The 25,314-nt window shown below is 49.6% G+C and overlaps 1 protein-coding gene across 1 annotated transcript; it reads right to left on the reverse strand.

Moving 5' to 3' along the window:
* Positions 1-1,420: 1,420 nt before the first annotated feature.
* On the reverse strand, positions 1,421-23,863 carry CILP2 (cartilage intermediate layer protein 2). Its single transcript, XM_081177609.1, has 9 exons — positions 23,178-23,863; positions 18,985-19,071; positions 16,566-16,829; positions 15,234-15,425; positions 12,999-13,157; positions 11,478-11,792; positions 9,462-9,570; positions 7,690-7,847; positions 1,421-6,766 (listed from the first exon to the last, which is right to left on the reverse strand). The coding sequence occupies exons 1-9, from the start codon at positions 23,239-23,241 to the stop codon at positions 4,374-4,376; spliced, it is 3,741 nt and encodes a 1,246-aa protein (XP_081033735.1). The 5' UTR covers positions 23,242-23,863; the 3' UTR covers positions 1,421-4,373.
* Between the last annotated feature and the right edge of the window lie 1,451 nt (positions 23,864-25,314).

Below are 25,314 nucleotides of genomic sequence, written 5' to 3' on the forward strand. Positions count from 1 at the left end.
ATGTCTCGTTTTTGCTGAGAACACAAATCTCTGTACATAAAGACCCGGCGTAGGAGGGAACGGGAGCCCTGGGCCAACGCACATACCTGAAACATCTGGAGGCAGGCGGACTCTAAAGTATCTTTCTTTCCCAGACCCCTGAGACATGGGGGAGATGCTAAAAAAATGTAGTATAAACACTGACAGTTGAGGAACACTGGCCTGCGAGCGCTCCAGTTGGAGAACAGCCTGAGTTCGAGTGGGCTTTGAAGACACTCGAACTCAGGACGCAAGGGAGAAGTGTGCTAAGAGGAAGGCATACTTGGCAAACCCTCACCAGGATCGACTCCCACCTGGAAACCAATGTCTCCACTGTGGAAGGACGTGTGGGTCCAGAATTGGCCTCCACAGTCACTTACGGACTCATTGTTAAAACCGTGTTCATGGAAGACAATCTTACTCGGCTACGAGGGATCACCAAAGAAGAGTGTCCAGATCAATGGAAGGGATGGTGCTTCGAACTCAGGACGCAAGGGAGAAATGTGCTAAGAGGAAGGCACGCTTGACAAACCCTCATCGGGTTTAGTAAGTAAAGGACCCCTGGACGGTTAAGTCCAGTCAAAGGTGACTATGGAGTTGCAGCGCTCATCTCGCTTTCAGGCCGAGGGAGCCGGCGTTTGTCTGCAGACAGCTTTCCAGGTCATGCATCCAGCAGGACTGAACCGCTTCTGGCGCATGACGGAGGCCAGAGCGCACGGAAATGCCGTTTACCTTCCCACCACAATGGTACCTATTTATCTACTTGCACTGGTGTGCTTTTGAACTGCTAGGTTGGAAGGAGCTGGGACAGAGCAACAGGAGCTCACCCCGTTGTGGGAATTCGAACCACTGACCTTCTGATCGGCAAGCCCAAGAGGCTCTGTGGTTTAGACCACAGCGCCACCGCGCCACTAAATGGCTTTAGATACCTATTAGGTCCCTAAGTTACCATATAGCATATATTCAACACCAAAAACAGCGGCCATTTGTTGCTGGCAAAGGACAGCTGGACATATAAAGGGCCCCATTACCTAAATACGGCCCTGGTGGGGTGTGAGGAAGTGAAATCAGACGCAAGACCACGTCGCTGGTGAAAACACAGTCATATATTTTGGCAATAAATAACGCATCTCCTTTACATATATATATATATATATATATATATATATATATATATATATATATATAAAGTTGCTGTTTATGTGACCCACGGCGAAAGAGGGGCGTCTCGTGGGGTAGACACTCGTAATGGGAATGGCTTCTCGTAAGAACTCAAGGGTAGCCCTGGCGGATATCGGGTCAACAGCCTTGACCCCTCTACTTCTCCCATCCTTCCCACAACCCTCAATGATTATGTTACGTCTTTCAGGATACGTCCCGCGGCGACCCTGAAGACGGAAAGGGTTACTTCCGGGTTTCGCCACTCGCGCATGCGCAGGCACACAAAATGATGTCACGCGCATGCACAGAAGCGGCGAATCGCGACCCGTGCAGACGCGGGTTGTGTTCTGCTCATGTTGCGAACGGGCCTCCGGAATGGATCCCCTTCGCAACCGGAGGTACCACTGTACAGATAACCTTAAATTAAAATATATTTACTCTTTAACTTACCGTATTTTTCACTCTATAAGACGCACCAGACCACAAGACGCACCTAGTTTTTGGAAGAGGAGAACAAGAAAAAAAATATTCTGAATCTCAGATGCCAGAACCGCAAGGGGGATCGCTGCGCAGCGAAAGCAGCGATCCCTCTTGCTGTTCTGGCTTCTGGGATAGCTGCGCAGCCTGCATTCACTCCATAAGACGCACACACATTTCCCCTTACTTTTTAGGAGGGAAAAAGTGAGTCTTATAGAACAAAAAATACGGTAATTCCTTTTCTCTTCCTTACTCTTTCTCTCCTCTTCTTCTTCTTCCGATAAAATATTTAATGTTGTTGTTGTTTTGGGGGGGGGGATATATTTGGTAATAAAGCTCTGTATTCTTTTTTTAATACTCTAATAAAAGTTATTTTTTAAAAAAAATAAGGATATCCAACGATCCACAGGTGGGGCAGTTTGTCAATGACTGCTCTGTGCGTTTTGCCTTTGAATGTGTGGAACTCAAGAGAGCTCTCAGATGGCGCCGGGTGCGAGGAAAGATGGTTAAACGGGGGCTTGTGCTGGCGCAATTTTGGTCCATAGGTCCTCGCCTCTGACCACGCTCCAGGAAAAGAGGAACGTCTATACAGCGGTACCTTGGTTCTCGAACATCATCCATTCCAGAAGACCGTTCGAGCTCCGAAAACTCCGAAAACCCGAGGCACAAAGGGCGGTCTGCAAAATCAATTGAGGAAATGGGAAAACGTGCCGTTCCAACTTCCGAGGCGCGTCCGAAAACAAAAGGTTTTCGGTGTCCGGGTTCTGAAACGTTCGTCGGCGTCCGAGAACCGAGGTACCCCTGTATCTAGAAGAGACATTCATTTTTAAATATTGCTGGGATCCCAGTTCCCAGGGGGTTGGGAGTTAGGGAATCGTCATTTGAAGAGAAGCGCGTCCTCTGGCAGCACGGAAACAAGACTCCAAAAGGACCCCCCTTTTTTCTATTCATTGACTTATTAGATATTTATATGTATTAAAGGTAAAGGTAAAGGGACCCCTGCCCATTAGGTCCAGTCGCGGCCGACTCTGGGGTTGTGGCGCTCATCTCGCTTTACTGGCCGAGGGAGCCGGCGTACAGCTTCCGGGTCATGTGGCCAGCAGGACGAAGCCGCTTCTGGCGAACCAGAGCAGCGCATGGAAATGGCGTTTACCTTCCCGCCAGAGCAGTACCTATTTATCTACTTGCACTTTGACGTTCTTTCGAACTGCTAGGTTGGCAGGAGCAGGGACCGAGCAACGGGAGCTCACCCCATCATTGCGGGGATTCGAACCGCCAACCTTCCAATCGGCAAGTCCTAGGCTCTGTGGTTTAACCCACAGCGCCACCCGCGTCCCTATTTATATGCATACATATGTATATACAACATCCAGGTTTTTCAGAATGAATTCTGGGGGTGTGGCATGTGTGTGTGAGAGGCTTGCTCAGGATTCGATTCCTTGACTCGACTCCAAGCAATTATCTAGTCCTCATGAAGGAGCCGGGCTCAACTTCCATTCCTGAATTGTTGTGGGTTTGGACTCGGGGTTCGCTTCCCAGCAATACAATTCTACGATTCTGTGTCAAACAAACAGGGGTTGGGGGTGGCCGCAAGACTATATAGATCTCCCTAGGGGTCTCCAGTTTTAAATTACCGGTCAACCTAAGAATATCAGAGGGCTCAAATGTCCCCAAAGCACAACACTGCCCTTCCGCTGCAAGCGAATGAGGCGACGACAAGGCTTTCAAGTTTGTTTGCGACACGTTAACATTGAGGGAAGTCAGAGGAGGAAAGCAATTGAGGAGAGGCTGGGTACATCTCCCCTTTTCTTTGACGGGGTTCCTGCTTCACGCTAGCGGTTTACATAGGGGTGATTCTTTGCTTGTATTCAGCTGGCTAAAGCTGAACTATGGCAGCCGGGAGTCAACGCCATTAGGCATGGGGCAATTTAGTCGAAGGAAACAATGAATTGGGTGGCAGTTATGCCAATCTTAATCAACTGTGTATCGTGCTATATATACACTGTTTGTGAATACGGTGGTACCTCAGGATACATACGCTTCAGGTTACATACGCTTCAGGTTACAGACTCCGCTAGCCCAGAAATATTACCTCGGGTTAAGAACTTTGCTTCAGGATAAGAACAGAAATTGTGCTCCGGTGGCACGGCGGCAGCAGGAGGCCCCATTAGCTAAAGTGCTGCTTCAGGTTAAGAACAGTTTCAGCTTAAGAACGGACCTCCGGAACGAATTAAGTACTTAACCCGAGGTACCACTGTAATGAATTGAACCTGCTGCCTATATTTTGGGACCCTCCTTGGGGGCGTGGCTTTCTGCCCATGGGGTGCGGCTTTCCTCGTGGGCGTGGCTATCCTCGTGTGTGCGATTAGAGGCTCTCCTTGGGGATGTGGCTATTCCTGGGGGGCAGTCACGACTATGGCACTCTCCTTGGGACTAGAGATACGGGGGGGCAATCCGGATGAGCCCCTGCCCTTCACAATTTACCACTACACCCTTGGGGAAGACCACAGGCAGGGCGCGGGTTAAGGAATCAACACTGGGGATTAACGGCAGGCGTGAGGCCAGGAGGTTGTGCTTATCTTTCTTGGTTTCGAGGCATCAATCTGGAGGGAGGCGGGACAAAGCTTTCCTCGTGGATACACCTCCTCACTCAGTGCGAGAGAGATGAGGGACATGCCAGTTTCATGTGAAGACGACCCATCAGTTCTCTTCCTTGCTCACTGTCCGGTCTGTGAAGCACCCACCCTCCTCCTGCGGCTGGGGGTCCGACGGGCCTGCACTGCAAACACGGTCCGCAACCCTGCCGGGTACGCCACCACCTGAGAAGCTCCCCGTAGTTGTTCGTTGCCCCCCATCTCACGCCGGATCTCCGTCAGCGTCTGGGCGGGGGCTTCAAGCAGGCGCTGGAAGAAGCTCTTGCGTCCCACCGGCCGTTCCTGGCAAAAGAAAGTGACCGCCGTACCCCGGTCAGATTTCATCTCCCGCGAGAACCCATCCGAGGTGCCGTCAAAGCAGCGGCCGATGGCGATTTCCTTGGCCAGGCGTGGATTCTGGTCGGTCACGGTGTAGATGCCGTAGTTGTGCCCCAGAGGGTCCACGGGAGCTAGCATGGTGAAGGCCGAGGTGTCGTTGTTCTCCATGACAGGCGGGTGGCGGCCGAGGTACTCCCTCAGGTAGCTGTTGACCGCCGTACGATGGCAGCTCCCCTGCGGGATGACGGACACCAAAGTCCTGTCGACAAGTCCCTGGTCAAACAGCATTCCGCTGCACTTGAACTCGACACAAGCAGCTGATGTGTTATACGTCTCGAGGTCCCGGACGCTCTGAGAGTCCCGCAGGCCGTAAAGTTGCCCCCGAGTCCTGGGGTGACTGCCCCCCACGTTTCGAGACCGGACCATGTATTGTTGAGGCCCGTTGATCTTCACCTTGATGTAGCAAGCCCGGAACTCCTGAGGGTTGGGCCACCAGGAGAGGTAATCCCCGGTCCATGATGTCAAGTCGCTCTCCTTGAAGGGCACCACGTTGTACTCATACTTGTCCACTTCCACCCGGTAGAAGCGGAAGTGGTTGGCTGTGACGGGCGCCTGGTCGCAATCCCTCAGGCTCCGGTACGGGTAGATGGGACCGTTGGTCTCGTCGATGTTGTTCTGGTTGGGCTTGGCAAGGTTGATCTTGAAGGCCGTCTTCTTGAGGGCTGGGTCGTCGTGGTCGGATCGCCGGTAGCCCAGCTTGTTGAGGTACGGCTGAGAAACGCCCACGGCGCGAGGGTCAAGCTTCGGGCTGGACGCCACGGCCTCCAGCTCCTCCCCGCCCATTGTGGCAGTGACGTAGGCTGTGTAGGCATCGGCCTGCTGGCCGTCGCAGAAGGCAGGAAGGCACGCACCATTGCGACCTGTCACCACGCTGTCAAAACGGCCCCAGGCCTGAGGGTTGGACGGAAAGCCAGGCCGGGGCTCAAGGTTCACTAAGGTGACCACCACTCCTTCCAGCTGTTCGTTGGGCTTCAGCTTCTCGTTGATGTAGGCTCGGACCTTGACGAAGCAGCGGCGATTCTCTGGTACGTCCAGGTTGAACAGCCGCCTTTCACGGATTTCCAGGTTGCCAATCAGGAAGGCCCTCTCCTCGCGTTTGTGGCGCCCTGCCGCGGCCCGCTTAAAGGAGGCCTCCTCTTCCCACAGGCCTGTCACGGGGTTGAGGGACCAGAGCTTCATTTTCTGGACGTGCCCCGGCATCTTAATGAGCTCGGCGTCCATCTTGACCTCCACACTCCTGGCCTCTAATCCCTGGTTGCTGCCCTCTTCCCAGAAGTCCATGGAAAACATGCCGTACGTCCGGAGAGGGGAGAGGTCACCGTCGGCGTTGATGAAATTCAAGTCGCTGGAGGCGGCGTTCACCGTGGCAAAGTCCCGTGGATCCACGAAGGTGACGCTGGCCCGTACGGTCCCATTGTAGGGTAGCCCGTCGGGCCTGAAGAAAGATCCTGAGGGGATGACGATCTCCCCGATGGGGTCTTCTCCAGCTACTTCTCCAAGCTGGATGACGTTGGTCTCCGAAGCTTCCAAGTCAACCGGCTCCTTCCTCCTTATCAACTTGACGTCCTGGTAGACGGCTCCACCGCGCTGATCAAACGGGAAGACCTTGACGGCCTCAACAAATTTCTGCGTCCGGTCCACAAACTTCACCACCAGCCTCTTTGTGTCCGGTGGAACCTCGATGGTGAAGGTGCCCTTGTAACCGGTGAAGCCGATCTTCTCGGCCCCCAGGTAGATCTCACCAAAGCGCAGGGGTTCGCCATCGTCCGCCGCTGAAGCCTTGCCACGAACCAGTACCTTCGGCTGGGTGCACGAGCTGCAGCCGCACTCCGCAACCACCTTGACGGGGAGGACGTACCCGATGCAGCGAATCTCCCGCACTTCCATGCGGCGTGTGCCGCAGCAGTGCTGTATGGCGTCCTGGCACTGCAGGCCGTCAGCAAGGCTGCCGGCACAGCGGGCAGTGGGGCACTGCCCAACGTTGTAGAACTGGGAGCCTGTCTCCTCTTGGAAACACTCGTCGGGGAGTTTGATGAGGTATTCTTCTGGCTCGGCAGTGCAGGCTGGGACGCCTGGGTCTGAAATGATAGACGAAGACCGAAAGAAGAGATCTGTTAGCAGCTGGTAGAGCTGTGCTGTGGCTCAAGAACAGGGCCGGGCGATACCTGGTTTTCAAGCTTGTGATGTACAGTGGTACCTCGAGTTGAGTATTTAATTCATTCCAGAGGTCCGTACTTAACCTGAAACTGTTCTTAACCTGAAGTGCCACTTTAGCTAATGGGGCCTCCTGCTGCTGCTGCGCTGCCGGAGCACGATTTCTGTTCTCATCCTAAAGCAAAGTTCTTAACCTGAAGCACTATTTCTGGGTTAGCAGAGTCTGTAACCTGAAGCGTATGTAACCCGAGGTACCACTGTATCATCAGTTAAACATCGTGAGGGACGTGGGTGGCGCTGTGGGTTAAACCACAGAGCCTAGGGCTTGCCGATCAGAAGGTTGGCGGTTCGAATCCCTGCAATGACGGGGTGAGCTCCCGTTGCTCGGTCCCTGATCCTGCCAACCTAGCAGTTCAAAAGCACGTCAAAGTGCAAGTAGATAAATAGGCACCGCTCCGGCGGGAAGGTAAACGGCGTTTCCGTGCACTGCTCTGGTTCACCAGAAGCGGCTTAGTCCTGCTGGCCACATGACCCGGAAGCTGTACGCAGGTTCCCTCGGCCAGTAAAGCGAGATGAGCGCCGCAACCCCAGAGTCGGCCACGACTAGACCTAATAGTCAGGGGTCCCTTTACATTTACCTAAACATCGCGATATACTGATATACAGTGATACCTCGGAAATCGAACAGAATCCGTTCCGGAAGTCCGTTCGACTTTCAAAACGTTCGGAAACCAAAGCGTGGCTTCTGATTGGCTGCAGGAAGCCCGTCGGACGTTCGGGTTCCAAAGAATCGAGCCTGATCCTCACCCAGCCCGAGTTTTGCCTCAGAGCAGGAATCTGAGCTCACCTATCACAGCCAGCTGGGCCACGGAGGACTTGATGGAGCTGAGGTCATTGCTGGCTTTGCAGTGGTATGAGCCGGCCTGATTTGGCCGCAGGTCCCTCAGCACTAAGCTGCTGTCGTATCTGTGCACTTTGCGGTCCAGGAGAGTCCCGTTGTGGTACCTGGAGGAAGAGAAGAAACGGGGAAGAGGGAGGTCAGAGGCCGACTGAGCGATCAGGACTGCAAACCAACAGTAAGCTCCTTTCCTTCTGGCTGGCTGTTGGCTCTTGTGAGCTTGGAAGCTCTCTGATGCTCCCCGATCATAGCTGTCAACTTACAGATTTGAAAATAAGGGACCAGCAGCCTCGAAAATAAGGGATCAGCAGCCAAAACAAGGGGTTTTAGTGAACCAGCAGCCAAACGAAGCATCAAGCGGTGGTTTCCACAGCGCAGCAACCCGGCAAAGGGGATGCAGCAAGGAAAACCACCGTCACCTCTCCGCTGGGAAGCGCTGAGCAAAGGCGAGTCCCCAGGCAACGCGGTCAATTTGATCGGCACAAGGCATGCAAGCTCCACCCCCCAGTCGTTCTTAGACTCCTTATTGGGTGAGCAACGCGGCCGATTTGATTGGCACAAGGCATGCAAGCTCCACCCCCCAGTCGTTCTTAGACTCCTTATTGGGTGAGCAACGCGGCCGATTTGATTGGCACAAGGTATGCAAGCTCCACCCCCCAGTCGTTCTTAGACTCCTTATTGGGTGAGCAACGCAGCCAAGCAACACAGTTGGAGCCTCCCTCCTCCCTGGCCGGCAGGGAGGGAGGGAGAGGAGCTGCTTCCTTTGAAACCAGGGAAATTTAAGGGGCATCATCAATAAGGGACAGCAGCGGGACACGGCGCTGGGATAAGGGGCTTTCCCACCAAATACGGGACGGTTGACAGCTATGTCCCCGATGAGTGAAGACAGATGCAACGAAGACAGATGCAACAAAGACAGACATAATAAGGGTGAAAATGGGGTGGAGGGGAAGTTTCAACAATGCCGTTGCGGGGCATTCTTCCGGCTTCTGGAGGTAACTTGAATTACGTACCTCACCGGCAGGCTTTGGTTAATATTTTGGGGTCTAATCTCCTGGTCTGGGCATTACTATTTCTGCAGCAGCATCTAGAGCAGCTGGAGATACCGAGTCAGATGGGTGGCGTATAAATAATAAATTATTATTATTATATCATTCACTAGAGCCACCCAGTCAGAACAGGCCCCCTCTCCCTGTTGAACTTCTGCCCGAAGACTTTTTTTATTATTCCAGCAGGAATTTTAATTGATGCTTGACTTCATTGTTTTGACTCGATTCATCTCTTTTTGTGCAATGAAATCAGCCCTGAGTGCTCACTGGAAGGACAGATTCTGAAGCTGAGGTTCCAAGACTTTGGCCACCTCAGGAGAAGAGAAGACTCCCTGGAAAAGACCCTGATGCTGGGAAAGATGGAGGGCGCAAGGAGAAGGGGACGACGGAGGACGAGATGGTGGGACAGTGTTCTTGAAGCTACCAGCATGAGTTTGACCAAACTGCGGGAGGCAGTGGAAGACAGGAGGGCCTGGCGTGCTCTGCTCCAGGGGGTCACGAAGAGTCGGACACGACTAAACAACAACAATCTTTGTAAGCAGCGCAGAGGCTATTGGAGCTAAGCGTCGTATAAATTGTTTGATATTGGAGGGAGAGAGTGTACGCGTTTTTGAAAGGAGCCCCTCTTCCTCCTCCTTCCCCAGCAACGGGCCCCGATCCCCGGCCACTCACCAGTAATACTTCATTGGCTCCGGAATACCCTGTGCTCTGCAGCAAAACCGTACGCTTTGACCAACTGTCCTCACTTTCTCTTCCGGATGGGACACCATGTAAGGTTTTTCTGCCAGGAATGGACCGGGGGGGCGGGGCGGGGGGGGGAGAAAGTATAAAATCAGGATAAATAAATAAATAAATGACCTGTCTTTTTTAAAAAGTGCTCCTTTGAAGGTGACCCGGAAACTGCAACTAATCCAGAATGCGGCAGCTGGACTGGTGACTGGGAGCGACCGCCGAGACCATATAACACTGGTCCTGAAAGACCTACATTGGCTCCCAGTACATTTCTGAGCACAATTCAAAGTGTTGGTGCTGACCTTGAAAGCCCTAAATAGCCCAGTATCCCTGAAGGAGCGTCTCCACCCCCATCGTCCAGCCCAGACACGGAGGTCCAGCTCCGAGGGTCTTCTGGCGGTTCCCTCCCTGCGAGAAGTGAGGTTACAGGGAACCAGGCAGAGGGCCTTCTCGGTGGTGGCGCCCGCCCTGTGGAATGCCCTCCCATCAGATGTCAAGGAAATAAACAACCATCTGACTTTTGGAAGACATCTGAAGGCAGCCCTGTTTAGGGAAGCTGTTAATGTTTGGTGTTTTATTGTGTTTTTAGTATTCTGTTGGCAGCCGCCCAAAGTAGCTGGGGAAACCAGATAGGCGGGGTATAAATAAATAATAATAATAATAATAATTATCAACTGTATTACGTGGGTTATGAAGGCTCCCTAAGGACGTTAGAGCAAAGATTATGGGATAATGCACACAGTGACTTGTGATCTCGATCACACGCAGTCTGTAGTCCGCTGGCAGTAGGAGTACAATATGGGCATGTCTTTAAGTTAACACCTTACATTAAAAAACCTTACATTAAAACCTGACAGTACAGTGGTGCCCCGCAAGACGAATGCCTCGCAAGACGGAAAACCCGCTAGACAAAAGGGTTTTCCGTTTTGGAGGTGCTTCGCAAAACGAATTTCCTATGGGCTTGCTTCGCAAGACGAAAATGTCTTGCGAGTTCCTGCGGGTTTCCCCCCCTTTTTCCCAAGCCGCTAAGCCGTTTAACAGCTGATCCGCTAAGCCGCTAATGGGCTTGCTTCGCAAGACGAAAAAACCGCAAGACGAAGAGACCAGCGGAACGGATTCTTTTCGTCTTGCGAGGCACCACTGTACCAAACTATCGAAGGCTTTTCACCAAAGCCAGACTAAACGTCTTTCCTTCTGCAGTCTTGAGAGGAGTTCCCTACCAGGACAGACTTTGCTCGTGGGCTCAAGACATCGATTCCATAAAACATATTTTGCTGCACTGTGCAAAATATGAGCAAGCCAGGGCTGAACTGATACTACCCTCGCTGGTACCTTTCCCGGGAAAATTAGAGGCTCACTATGTCAGGTTCCTATTGGAAGACCGGACAAACGCTAGAACATTAGCAGTGGCAAAGTTTTTATCGGTGGTTGCAAGAACCAATGATCCCTATATTCGGAACAAAATGCTTGTTTAACCTGGAGGTAAGGTAAAGGTAAAGGGGCCCCTGACCATTAGGTCCAGTCGTGGCCGACTCTGGGGTTGCGGCGCTTATCTCACTTTATTGGCCAAGGGAGCCGGCGTCCAGCTTCCGGGTCATGTGGCCAGCATGACTGAGCCGCTTCTGGCGAACCAGAGCAGCGCACGGAAATGCCGTTTACCTTCCCGCAAGAGCAGTACCTATTGATCTATTTGACCTTTGAGGTGCTTTTGAACTGCTAGGTTGGCAGGAGCAGGGACCGAGCGACGGGAGCTCACCCCGTCATTGTAGGGATTCGAACCGCCGACCTTCTGATCGGCAAGTCCTAGGCTCTGTGGTTTAACCCACAGCGCCACCCACGTGGAGGTATGCTGTCTGAATTGTGCATTGCTTTGCAACGATTTGTTGGGTCTCTGGACCGTAAGAAAGAATGATGATTATCTCAATGCAGCTAAAGAATTGGAGTCCGCCCTGTTACCTAGTCGATGAAGCACTAGGTCCGCCACTGATGTCCAAGAGCTGTTGGCGATCGCCGGGGCGCTGCCTTGGGCAAACCTCTCGAGTTTTGCGCTGACGTTGACCCCGCTCCCGGCACAGATGCCTCGGACGGTGAATTGGCCCCGCCGGTTGCTTTTGGCCAGCAGGGCCAGGGGCCGGTCCTGGAGAAAGATCTGGGCGCCGGCGAGGGCTACTCCCTTCGCGCTCCGTACCGTGCCCAGGACGGTGTGATTGGGGCAGGTGCAACTGGTACAGTCCTTGCTGGGGACGCCCACATCACAGCTGAGCTGGCAAGCTGGAAACACAGAGCCACAGAATTGTAGAGTTAGGAGGAAACTTGAAAGCCTCGTCATCGCCTCATTCGCTTGCAGCGGGAGGGCAATGTCGTGCTTTAGGGGCATCATATTTGGCCACTGGTGAGAGCAAGGGATGGCAGAAGAAATAAAGATAGAAAATAAGTAATGGAAGGAGGTAAGTGATGGCAAAAGTAAGTAAATAAGCGATGGATGGAAGGAGGTAAGTGATGGCAGAAGAAAGAAAGAAAAAGAAAGAAAGAGAGAAAGAAAGAAAGAAAGAAAGAAAGAAAGAAAGAAAGGAAAAAGAAAAAGTAATGGAAGGAGGCAAGTGATGGCAAAAGTAAGTAAATAAGTGACGGATAGAAGGAGGGATGGAAGTGATGGCAGAAGAAAGAAAGAAAGAAAGAAAGAAAGAAAGAAAGAAAGAAAGAAAGAAAGAAGATAAGTGATGGAAGGAGGCAAGTGATGGCAAAAGTAAGTAAATAAGCGATGGATGGAAGGAAGGAGGGAGGGAAGTGATGGCAGAAGAAAGAAAGAAAGAAAGAAAGAAAGAAAGAAAGAAAGAGAAAATAAGTGATGGACAGAAGGAGGCCAGTGATGGCAGAAGTAAGTAAGCGATGGCGGATGGAAGGAGGCCAGTCACCAAAGATCTGAAGGAAGCGATGGTGTATGTAATGTAATTAGGTAGGTAGGTAAGTGATGGTACAGTGGTGCCTCGCAAGACGAATGCCTCGCAAGACGGAAAACTCGCTAGACGAAAGGGTTTTGCGTTTTTTGAGCTGCTTCGCAAGACGATTTTCCCTATGGGCTTGCTTCGCAGGACGGAAACGTCTTGCGAGTTTGTTTCCTTTTTCTTAACACCGTTAATACAGTTGCGACTTGACTTCGAGGAGCAACTCATAGAACGCGGTGTGGCAGCCTTTTTTGAGGTTTTTAAAGACTTTGGTGATTTTTGAAGCTTTTCCAAAACTTTCCCGACACTGTGCTTCGCAAGACGAAAAAAATCGCAAGACGACAAAACTCGCGGAACGAGTTAATTTCGTCTTGCGAGGCACCACTGTAGAAGAAACGGAGGGGGGATGATGGGTGGGTGGAAGGGAGGGAGGAAAAAGCAGAGGGAGAGGATAAGGGCAGGGGCTAGGATGGGGATACCTGACCAGGTGCAGAGAAGCTTTGCCAGAGGAGCAGAGAGAGAGGTTTGGTACCTGGACAGGGTGACAGCGAACATTTCTGCACCTCCGAGGGACGGCCGGGGCAGCGGATGAGCTTGGACTTTGGGCAGCTCCGCCGACGGACTCTCTTCCCTCCGCCGCCGCAGGTCTTCGAGCAGGGGCTCCAGGCCCCCCAACTGCTCCAATGGGGCTCTGTGGGGGCGGAAGACACAGGATTAGAACCCGCTTCCGCACAAAAAAAGAGGTACGCTAAAAAGCAGAGACATCACCTTGCCAACAAAGGTCCGTATAGTTCCACTGCCTCCCGCAGTTTGGTCAAACTCATGCTGGTAGCTTCGAGAACACTGTCCCACCATCTCGTCCTCCGTCGTCCCCTTCTCCTTGCGCCCTCCATCTTTCCCCACATCAGGGTCTTTTCCAGGGAGGCTTCTCTTCTCATGAGGTGGCCAAAGTCTTGGAGCCTCAGCTTCAGGATCTGTCCTTCCAGTGAGCACTCAGGGCTGATTTCCTTCAGAATGGAGAGGTTTGATCTTCTTGCAGTCCATGGGACTCTCAAGAGTCTCCTCCAGCACCAGAATTCAAAAGCATCCATTCTTCAGCGATCCGCCTTCTTTATGGTCCAGCTCTCACTTCCATACATCACTACTGGGAAAACAGAGCTTGAACTATACGGACCTTTGTTGGCAAGGTGATGTCTCTGCTTCTTAAGATGCTTGTTTAGCTTATATGTAAATCCAGCACCGGCCAAACTACCCCATGGGGGGGGGAGTATCATGTATGCAGAGAAGAGGGAGACGGAAATGTCTGGCCTGCGGTCAGAATCAGGCCCACACCCTTTAGTCCAGGTCCCTGCCAATCGCCCGAGACATCAGCTGGTTTTGCTGGGGATTATTTAGCTGATATTGCAGTGGGTCAGACTGGATGACCCCCCCAGGCGGAGGACCCCATCTTCCAGCAATATCCCTTTTAAATTCCTGCTCTCCCGCCAGGGCGCATGGCACGGACCCGTCTCGCGCCTCTGCTATTTCCATCGCGAAACCTCGGGGGGAAACATTCGGCTGCCGTTTTGGAAGAGCTTGAGAGGGAAGAATTGCAGAGGGTTTGCCAGCCCTCAGCCAGAAACCGAGAGAAAAAGAGTATTTGTAGAGGCTGCCCTGCTTTTTCCAGGCAAAACAAGGAGAAAGAGTAGATCGGATGACTCTCCCGTCTCAGCAAGAATGTTCAAAGCACGACTGAGAAAGTACTTGGCATCTCGCATTGGCGAGAGTGAGGTTCATTAAAAAAATAACTCTTGTCTATTAAAAAACAACAACAGGCCCTTTTGGAGACCAACTACAGCATTCCTGAAATTTTTCTTCGTTGATGGGCTGACCCCATTGAAAAGAGGGGGACGGACAGACCTATGTCTCTGTTTCCCAAACAATTGCCTCGACTGTTCCTTGGATTTTGCAAATTCCAAAAGGAGGTAGCGCAGAACATCTGAGTGTCCCTATTTTCCCAGGTTGACAGAAGCCGTCCCGGTTTCTGACTTGGTCCCAATTTTCCTTAGGACGTCTCTATTTTCACAGGAGAAACGTTGGAGGGGATGGAATAGGACGTCCCTATTTTCACGGGAGAAACGTTGGAGGGGATGGAATGGGACGTCCCGATTTTCAGGGGAGAAACGTTGGAGGGGATGGAATAGGACGTCCCGATTTTCAGGGGAGAAACGTTGGAGGGGATGGAATAGGACGTCCCTCTTTTCAGGGGAGAAACATTGGAGGGGATGGAATAGGACGTCCCTATTTTCAAGGGAGAAACATTGGAGGGGATGGAATAGGATGTCCCTATTTTCATGGGAGAAACGTTGGAGGGGATGGAATGGGACGTCCCTATTTTCAGGGGAGAAACGTTGGAGGGGATGGAATAGGACGTCCCTATTTTCAGGGGAGAAACGTTGGAGGGGATGGAATAGGACGTCCCTATTTTCATGTTGGAGGGGATGGAATAGGACGTCCCTCTTTTCAGTGGGGAAACATTGGAGGGGATGGAAAAGGACGTCCCTGTTCTCACGGGAGAAACGTTGGAGGGTATAGGATGCCTCTATTTTCATTGGAGAAATATTGGAGGGTGTGGTGGATAGGCAAGGACCGAAGGGTAGATGTTAAGAGAATGAAGCATGGGGCAGGAGGCTAGCTCAGGAACAAAGCAGCTGCTTTGGGTGCAGAACGCCCACAACAAACACAGCCCCGCCCAGTGGTACCCAACCCTAGGATTCGCACTCGTTACCTCGGCAAGGTTCGTTGCTGCATGCCCGACGTTCAGCAGATTTTCCCAGGCATTTGGTCAGTCTCCCCAGGGCTGGTGCAGAGCTGTTCAAACAGCTCCGGTGCCTGGTTTGGACGCCGTTCGTGCCGCAAGCCGTCCGTGAACAGGAGCTCCAGGAAGACCACGCTGACCACCCCAACCAGTCCGTGGGATCTTTCAAAGCGATGTGAAGCCAGGAGGGGAGAGATGAAGGCGGAAAGGATATTTAGCGTGGGGAAAACATCTTTAAAATGCAATTGCTTTTTTTAATAGGGAGTTGGGAATCCTTAATACAGCCCAGGTCTCTCTATCCGCCTGTTGGAACTCTCCCCAGGGGGAAAAAAAACCTTCCTGAAGTCTCAAGTTGGAGGGTTTGATTCCCCAGGTAATGTGTTTCATTTTTATTTATTATTATGAAGAAACTGAGCACGACGTCTGCAAGCGTCAGCCCTGCAGGATCCAGCAGCAAATTATGGCATGCATTTTCTGGAGAAGTCTGACAATCTCAGAGCGTCCCTATTTTCCAGGATTTACAGAAGCTGTCCCAGTTTCTGATGCGATCCCGGAATTTTGACCGCACTTTTCCTTGGGACGTCCCTATTTTCACAGGAGAAACGTTGGGGGGGATGGAATAGGATGTCCCTGTTTTCAGGGGAGAAAAGTGGGAGGGGATGGAATAGGACGTCCCTATTTTCAGGGGAGAAACGTTGGGGTGGATGGAATAGGACGTCCCTGTTTTCAGGGGAGAAACGTTGGAGGGGATGGAATAGGACGTCCCTCTTTTCAGGGGAGAAACGTTGGAGGGGATGGAATAGGAAGTCCCTATTTTCACAGGAGAAACGTTGGAGGGGATGGAATAGGACGTCCCTATTTTCAGGGGAGAAACGTTGGAGGGGATGGAATAGGACGTCCCTATTTTCAGGGGAGAAACGTTGGAGGGGATGGAATAGGACGTCCCTCTTTTCAGGGGAGAAACGTTGGAGGGGATGGAATAGGAAGTCCCTATTTTCACAGGAGAAACGTTGGAGGGGATGGAATAGGACGTCCCTATTTTCAGGGGAGAAACGTTGGAGGGGGTGGTGTCTGCCCTTCCCTCCTCCCTCTCCCAATTAACCTCCATCTCCAGGGCCCAGTGATAGGCGGGAGAACAAGACCTGGTCTGGTCTGAAGAGGAGACTGGTGATGCTATTGAGCATGACACATTCCTACTGCAGCCCAGGGTGCTTCGAAGCCTTGACGACCATCACAAGATGTCACTGTGATTGACAGGTGAGCAGTCCTGCCTGCAAGGGCCGGCCACCTTACCGCTCTCACCTGGGGGGCAGAGGAACCGGACGTGGTAGTTGGAGCACGTCTTGCCCCCGGGCTGCTCCTGGTTGTGGCACCGGAAGCCTTCTTGGGGGCTGGAGTGAACTACCTCCCCAACTTCCTTCGGCAGTTCCCATTCGGTGGTCCGGGCTTGGATGGCGGAGGGCTGGGCGCAGACGCGATCCGGGTAATAGAAGCGGATGGCTTCAAGGGTCTCAAAATCGCCTTCGCCTCCCGGGTGGTCCACGTTGAACCACGAGGTCCATTCTCCTGCAAAGGAGAGCTGGGGTTTAGAAGAGGCCGGTGCCCCCACTTCTGAATTGGGGGACGTCCTCCATTCCTCCATCTCCCCCCCCCCCGGCGCCGGATTTATGTACAGTGGTACCTCTGGTTGCGAACGGGATCCGTTCCGGAGGCCCGTTCGCAACGTGAGCAGAATGCAACCCATATCCTTTCCCAATCATTTTTAACCACCGCATTTTTCGCTCCATAAGACGCACAACTGCTGCTCGAATTTTAATCACCAAGAAATGGAAAATGCAAGAACTACCAACGGTGGAAGAATGGCAGATGAAAACGATGGAATATACGGAGCTGGCCAAAAAGAAGAGGAATACCAAGAATAGTGGAAGAAATTAAAGGACTATTTGAATAAATACTGCGATATTAAAAATTGGAAATTACTTGAAAGTACCAAAATAGGCCTGGGATTAAATAAAGAGTTAATTAAATAAATAAGATTTGGAACTTTAAGTTAAGAAATTTTATTTTAATTGGAATATTGTGTTTTTTAAAAATTGATATTAGAAAACTGCTACATTTTAATTACAAGGAAATTCAGATGGGAGGGCCCAGAGGAAGCCCAAAATATGTTTATGAGGTTAGAAGTCTAAATAATTAATTAATTTGTGTTGTTTAGGTGTTTACTGGTATTTTGTTTCTACTCTCCTTTTTGTTTATATTTGTGATCTTGTCTTTTTTTTTCGTATTCCCCCCTGTTTTTCTTTTGTTGTGAAATGTGAAACTTAATAAACATTATTTTTTTAAAAAAACATAAGACGCATTTTTTTTTCTTCCTAAAAAGTAAGGGGAAATGTCTGTGCATCTTATGGAGCGAATGTGTGGTCCCTGGAGCCAAATTGCCCAGGGGCGAAAAGCAGATCATGCTTTTGAAAGAGGGAAATGGGTGTTGAAACAAAGCTGCTAAGCAGCTGATTGGCAAGCAATCGGGAGTGAGATAAGGGATGCTAGAGATAAAGGAGGCTGCCTGGGAGGGCGGAGGTAAAAGCCCATAGATCCTCAGGATTTTTACATTGGGTCACCCAAATTCACCCGAAATTCACCACCAGATCACATAGCATGTCCACGGCTACAGCCTGAACCAAAAAAACACGCACCCGCTGTTTCCTGGGGCTGCAATGGTGCAAAAACGTGGTTACAAAGCACGGATCCACATGGATCCTCAGGATTTTTGCATTGGGTTACCCCAAATTCACCATCAGTTCACATGTCTGTGGCCACAGCATGAAGCACAAAAATCATACATCCACTGTTTCGTTCAGAATATATATTTTTTCTTGTTTTCCTCCTCTAAAAACTAGGTGTGTCTTATGGTCAGGTGTGTCTTATGGAGCAAAAAATACGGTACTTTACAATTCCACCATAGAGGATAAAAAGTACCTTCCTTCTCTTTACACTTCCATCACTAATCGGAGCTTCCTCCATACATTTTAGCCATTTTCGCCAACTTCCTAATTATCTGGGTAGGCTTGTCTAAACCGCAAGGTTTTTAGCAGGCACCGAGAAAGGAGATGGCGAAGTCGTCCGCCTGACGTCAAGAGGCAGGTAGTTCCTATGTCTAGGTTCTGAGAAATGTGGAACAGGCATCCTGGGGCAACTGTAGCAGTGGGAAGTGAGCTGGAAAATGCATCAGATTAAACCAAATTTAAGGACGCGGCTGGCGCTGTGGGTTAAACCACAGAGCCTAGGACTTGCCGATCAGAAGGTCGGCGGTTTGAATCCCCGCAATGACGGGGTGAGCTCCCGTTGCTCAGTCCCTGCTCCTGCCAACCTAGCACTTCGAAAGCACGTCAAAGTGCAAGTAGATAAATAGGTACCGCTCCGGTGGGAAGGTAAACGGCGTTTCCGTGCGCTGCTCTGGTTCGCCAGAAGCGGCTTAGTCCTGCTGGCCACATGACCCGGAAGCTGTACGCCGGCTCCCTTGGCCAGTAAAGCGAGATGAGCGCCGCAACCCCAGAGTCGGTCACGACTGGACCTAGTGGTCAGGGGTCCCTTTACCCCTTTAAGGAGGAATCAGGTGCAACGGCGAGACAGAACGATCTGCTTGTTTCTTGCAAAATCTTCTCCGGCCTTTCCCCCCAAACCCTCGGAGATAAATCTGTAATTCCAGGAGAAAATGACTTACCAACCATGCCCCCATCAAAACTCGAATGGGGGCTCTCTCTCTTCTTCTGTTCCTTGGCTGGGCGCGATTGGTTCTTCGCTGGTGGATCTGTTGGAAAAGGCGCAACAGCCCGTTCAAAGAGACCTGTGGAGATGGACTACATGGAATTGGCAGAAATGACGGGCAGAATCCGAGACCAGGGAGAAGAGTCGGTGAAAGAAGACTGGAAGAAATTCAAAGACTACTTACAGAAACATTGTAAAATTAATGAATGTTAGAAGGATGTTGGATAGAAACTAAGGGGTTTCCAGCTGTAATGCTTTAAGAGATATATAAAAAAAGAGGTTTTACAAATGGGTAAAAGTTTAATGATAAGGATTTGCTGAACTAACAAATCGAACTGGAATACAAAGAAGGGAGGTATGAGGAGGTCCGAGGAAATAAGTGTATGGAAGTTATGTTATTGAAAATTAATGTGTGTTTTTAACTGTTTTTTTATTTTGTATGTTTATTTTTCTTTTTTCTTGTCATATCTTTAAAACTTTTAATAAATATCTTTTAAAAAACAACAGCAAAGAGACCTGTGGAAGTGCAAGGCTTGCGCCCACGATTATTTATGTTTTCGTCGTTCCCGTTTGAGAATACAGTGATACCTTGGTTCCCAAACGCCTTGGTACTCAAACTGAGTTTTGCTGAGTTTTCACATGTGGTGTAAGCTGCCCAGAGTGGCTGGGGAGACCCAGCCAGATGGGTGGGGTATAAATTATTATTATTATTATTATTATTATTATTATTATTATTATTATTAACGGTCAGAGAAAAAATTTTCTCCCTCCCTCCTAACATCTGAGTTAGTGGACATCTATTGAAGCTGTATGTGGGGAAATATTATTATTATTATTATTATTATTATTATTATTATTATTATTATTATTATTATTACCCCACCCATCTGACTGGGATCAAATCAGAAACTTCTATAAATGTGGGATTGTCCCTGGAAAATCAGGACACTGGGATGGTCTGTGATGGCGGTAAAGAACAGTAGTATATATTAAATTCTTCCCATTTTTTCTGTTTTGCCCCAGGATGTTTTCGACTGCATGTTTTTGGAAAGCTAGAAAAAAGAGGTGGAATATATATCCTGCACTGGGTCTTTTCTTTTAGCAGATCAACATGATCAGGAGACAGCAAAAACTGCAAGGTTTTTAGCAGGGGCGATTAGAAGAAGATCTATTATTTGGTTATAGATGCAAAACACGCCTCCCCAAAAATGTGTTTTCTATAGTTTTTTACCTCCATCTTCAGTACGTTTTATTTCATTGGCTAGTTGCTGATGCAAATCAAGATTCTTCTCCTCTTCTATATTCCCAGAGGAGACGGAAGGAATAATTCAGAATAATTCCTGCACTGGGCATTGACCAGACTCAGAAATTGCACTGATATTGGAACGGAAATACCGATTTAAACTTTGAAGGCAAACCCCACCATCTGAAGCTCTCTTCGTGACAGAGATTTGCGCCTGGAGCAAATATGCAAACGGACCCATTTCCCTTCCCTGCAAAGTAGAGGGCGTGAGACTCTTAATCTCAGGGTTGCGGATTCGAATCAGCCCCACCTTGGGCAAGAGATCCCTGCTTTGCAGGGGATTGGTTTAAATGACCCTCGCGCTCCCTTCCAACTATTCTATTCTATGATTTAAACCCTTTATTAAAAAGAGCTGGCTGCGTTGAAGGCTCTCACCGTCACTTCCAGTGGCAAGGAGTTCCGCCGATCCACAAAGTCCTTCCATCAGTCCGGGATGAATCTATTGCCCGAGGATTTCATCACATGGCCCCAGTATTATGGGGAGGCAGAAAACTCCCCCCCGCAATTTATTATTATTATTATTATTATTATTATTATTATTATTATTATTATTATTATTATTCTGCAGGGCATTAGAATAAATGATGCCTTGGGTCTCTTTTAGCATTCGGATCTAGTCTGAGTTGGTTAGAGCAGTGTTTCTCAGCCATATGGCCCCCCGCAGACACCCAGATATTCCACAGGGGCCGCAGGCGAACTTATATGACTATATGACTATATGAAATTATAAAGCTTCTATTTACAAGCAAAACAGCTAGCTTTCTGCTGGTAGGACCGGGGGGGGGGGGGGAGAGGAGGAAATGAGATCGGATAGGGGGCCACGAAAAGGCCGAGAAACACTGGGTTAAGGCATGGTGAATGCCAAGGTTGCAGGTTCGAATCCTGAATGCGACAAAACTCAACGATGGTATGATGAAGTTCTGTGATAATTCCCTGCCCTTCGCCCTAAGGTCCCAGGGCAGGTTATACAGCAATTAAACACAATGTGTGTGTGTAATTACATAGATAGATAGATAGATAGATAGATAGATAGATGATAGATAGATACATGATAGATAGATAGACAGAGAGAGAGAGAGAGAGATGATAGAGATAGAAATAGATGATAGATAGATGATAGATAAAGAGATAGATGATAGAGAGATAGATGATAGATAGAGATAGAGATAGATAGAGATAGATGATAGATAGATAGATAGATAGATAGATAGATGATAGATGATTGATAGATAGAGAGAGAGATGATAGATTGATATATAGATGATAGATAGAGAGATAGAGAGAGATAGAGATAGATGATAAATGATAGATGATAGATAGATATAGATATAGATATAGATATAGATATAGATATAGATATAGATATAGATATAGATATAGATATATAGATTATTACTTATTAAATTTATATACCACCCTATACCTGGGGGGGGGGTCCTCAGGGCGTTTCACAGAACAAAATCAAGATATAACCCCTCCCCAAATACATAATAAGAATTAAACAACAACTCAATAGCCCGTCCCCCCCCCACACACAAAATACACATTTTAAAAGGGTGTACGGTGTAAAAAGTTTAGCACAACTTACGACCGTAGAAATAAGGTGGGTTCTGAAAGAAAAAGAAAAAGTCTTCTCTTCCTTGAATTTCAGGGAGAGATTTCACAGCTCAGACGCAACATTCACACATTCCCCTTAGTATTTTGGTCCCTGGTGTCGGTGAATTTTTGTGTGAATTTTTGTGTGTAGCTGTTGGGGTTCGGAGGGGAGGGCACGAAAATTATCTGCCCCCCTTTGTATGGAAATTTCCCTCCCCAAAGTCTTATTCAAATCCAACCTTTTCTGGATTTGCTTCAGGACGTTTTTAACGTTTGATGTTCTATCGAGCTTTTAATATTCTGTCGGGAGCAGAATATTATTATTATTATTATTATTATTATTATTATTATTATTATTATTATTATTTATCCCCCTTGTCAGGTCTTAAGCTTCAGTTTACTCTGTCTCTCCACAAAGGTGTTGACCCCCCCCTCTCGAATCGCACAAAATTCACACACAACACCCCCCCCAAAAAGACACACACAATTTCTGCAAGCAATTTTGCACAAGGGGAAAAAAATTCCGCGAGGAATTCCCCCCCCCCCCATTATAAGGAGCCAAATTGAGCTCTGGCCCTACTCAGAGTAGACCCATTGGAAATAACAGACACAGCCAACAGAAACCTGCGGATTTCAACAGGTAGGATTGAATGGGCTGTAACCCAAATGCACAGTCGTTTTTGCAAAAAATATACTCTTCTCCCTCCCTGCAAGAGTGCACCCCCCAAAAAAAATAAAATAAAAGAGGGAATTTCCTAGATCGCATTTCTATTTTTTTTTGGGGGGTGCCTCATAATATAATTTTAGATCCTGGAGACTAAATCCCCCCCTTTCTCTTTTATCAGGAAGTAACATATTTATATTTATATTAATTTATATATTTATATAGGGGACGCGGGTGGCGCTGTGGGTTAAACCACAGAGCCTCGGACTTGCTGATCAGAAGGTCAGCGGTCAAATTATTTAATATGGGACCTCTTACCCTGCCATATAAATCTGAATAAATCTCTTCTCCATGTGTGAAACCATCCCATTTTTCCAATTATAGGAATCATCCCAGGATTCAAAGTGGGGCAGATTTGGAGGGGCTTTTCGTCTTTGCGGCTCTGTGAACCGGACACATCTGCCCCTATTTTCTGCCCCCTCGTCACCTCATTCCTGCTCCGAAGCGGGGGGTCAGGCTAGATGTCCTCCGGGGTGGCCCTGCGATTCGACGGCCGGAAACTGGAAGGCAAAAAAAAGGCGTTTACCTTGAGCCGCCACGCAGCCGAAAAGCACCAAGCAGATGAAAATCTCCGCCTTCCGGCCCTCCATCTCTCCGGCCTCGGGTTCGAATTCCTCACACGCTTTTCTTCTTCTTCTTTTTTCTCCTCCTCCCAGGTTGGGACACACAGGAGACTCAGGGGTCCGGTGTCGTCCCTTCTTCGCAGGTCTCTTTGAAACTGGAGCTGCGTTGGAAAAAGCAGGTCTTTATAGGAGGCTGTTTCTATCGCTCCTGTTGGCTCAGGGAACTTTTTGGACAGCGAAGTCTTGACCGAGGGAAATAAGAGAAATGGGGGAATCTGGTCAAGTCGGGCAGAGCTGGAAGATTATCAGCAGAGCTTTCTTTCTTTCAAAAAAATACAAAAATGTTTTATTTTATTGTTGTTGGTTTTGGGAAGCCTTCCACGGTAGCCTTTGCTGGTTTAGGCTGCTAAAATTGGACGGGGTTCATGGAGAATGAGAAGAGGCAGTAAAACCAGCAATGAGCTCATGTCGTCCTCGTTCCAGAGGTTTCATTATAGATGTGTTCTTTTGAAGCCAGCGGTTCGTCGCTGTTTATTACAGACCACTGTTTTTGACATGGGTCGAGTTTTTATTACGATTCTTTGAAGCCAGGCTGTGGAACGCCTTCCTAAGAAATCTGCAAAGGGGCCTCGTCAGAAATGCTGTGTGATTATTATCACAACAATATTATAATGATTTATTATTTATACCCCGCCGATCCGGCCCCAGCCGCTCTGGGCGGCTCCGAACAGAATATTAAAAGCACGATAAAACGTCAGACGTTAAAAGCTTCCCTAAACAGGGCTGCCTTCAGATGTCTTCTAAAAGTCAGGTAGTTGTTTATTTCCTTGACATCTGATGGGAGGGTGCCACCACCGAGAAGGCCCTCTGCCTGGTTCCCTGTAACCTCGCTTCTCGCAGGGAGGGAACCGCCAGAAGGCCCTCGGGAGATGGACCCCGGTGTCTGGGCTGGACGATGGAGGTGGAGACGCTCCTTCAGGGATACTGGGCCGTTTAGGGCTTTCAAGGTCAGCACCGACACTTTGAATTGTGCCTGGAAACGTCCTGGGAGCCAGTGTAGGTCTTTCAGGACCGGTGTTATGTGGTCCTGGCGGCCGCTCCCAGTCACCAGTCTAGCTGCCACATTCTGGATTAGTTGCAGTTTCTGGGTCACCTTCAAAGGTAGCCCCATGTAGAGCGCATTGCAGTAGTCCAAGCAGGAGATAACCAGAACATGCACCACTCTGGCCAGACAGCCTGTGGACAGGGAGGGTCTCATCCTGCGTCCCAGATGGAGCTGCCCTGGACACAGAACGGACCTGCGCCTCCATGGACAGCTGTGAGTCCAATATGACTGTGAGTCCCATACGGTCTCGGCGGCCGCTCCCAGTCCCCAGTCTGGCTGCCACATTCTGGATTAGTTGCAGTTTCCAGGTCACCTTCAAAGGCAGCCCCACACATTTATATAGGGTGTGAGGGGAGGGACAGTATCTCTGTCGGGGGCACGCTGTGCTCCTTCTGGGGTCAATTTCTCCACCTTTGGCCCCCTACCTACACTCAGCTCTCACCTGTGGCTCCTAGAAGCCGTCAGCGTGAGACAGCGGCAACACCTGGGAACGGCTTCGACTGGTCGGCTAATCCAGGTGAGGGCAGCTAAACCAGGTAAAGGGACCCCTGACCGTTAGGTCCCTTCGTGGCCGACTCTGGAGTTGCAGCGCTCATCTCGCTTTATTGGCCGAGGGAGCCGGCGTACAGCTTCTGGGTCATGTGGCCAGCAGGACTAAGCCGCTTCTGGTGAACCAGAGCAGCGCACGGAAACGCTGTTTACCTTCCCGCCGGAGCGGTACCTATTTATCTACTTGCACTTTGATGTGCTTTTGAACTGCTAGGTTGGCAGGAGCAGGGACCGAGCAACGGGAGCTCACCTCGTCATTGCGGGGATTCGAACCACCGACCTTCTGATCGGCAAGACCTAGGCTCTGTGGTTTAACCCACAGCACCACCTTTTAGTTTGCCTACCCATGCCTTAAACAGTCACGGTTTCCCGTAGACATTACTGGGAACTGTAGTTTGAAGTTATCCCCCTATCCCCAGCTTGGTTTAACAGCCACCCCCTTTTCC

The sequence above is a fragment of the Podarcis bocagei genome (genome assembly GCF_964188305.1).
Source record: "Podarcis bocagei genome assembly, chromosome: 18".
NCBI lineage: Eukaryota > Metazoa > Chordata > Lepidosauria > Squamata > Lacertidae > Podarcis > Podarcis bocagei.

Bases quoted from the DNA above. Each gene is read 5' to 3' on its own strand.
- CILP2 (XM_081177609.1), bottom strand. From the start codon at position 23,241: ATGGAGGGCCGGAAGGCGGAGATTTTCATCTGCTTGGTGCTTTTCGGC. The intron at 7,848-9,461 runs GTGAGTGGCCGG...CTCTTCCTCCAG, and splicing joins GAGCCAATGAAGTATTACTG to GTACCACAACGGGACTCTCC. The intron at 6,767-7,689 runs GTGAGCTCAGAT...CTATCATTTCAG, and splicing joins GGCCCAGCTGGCTGTGATAG to ACCCAGGCGTCCCAGCCTGC.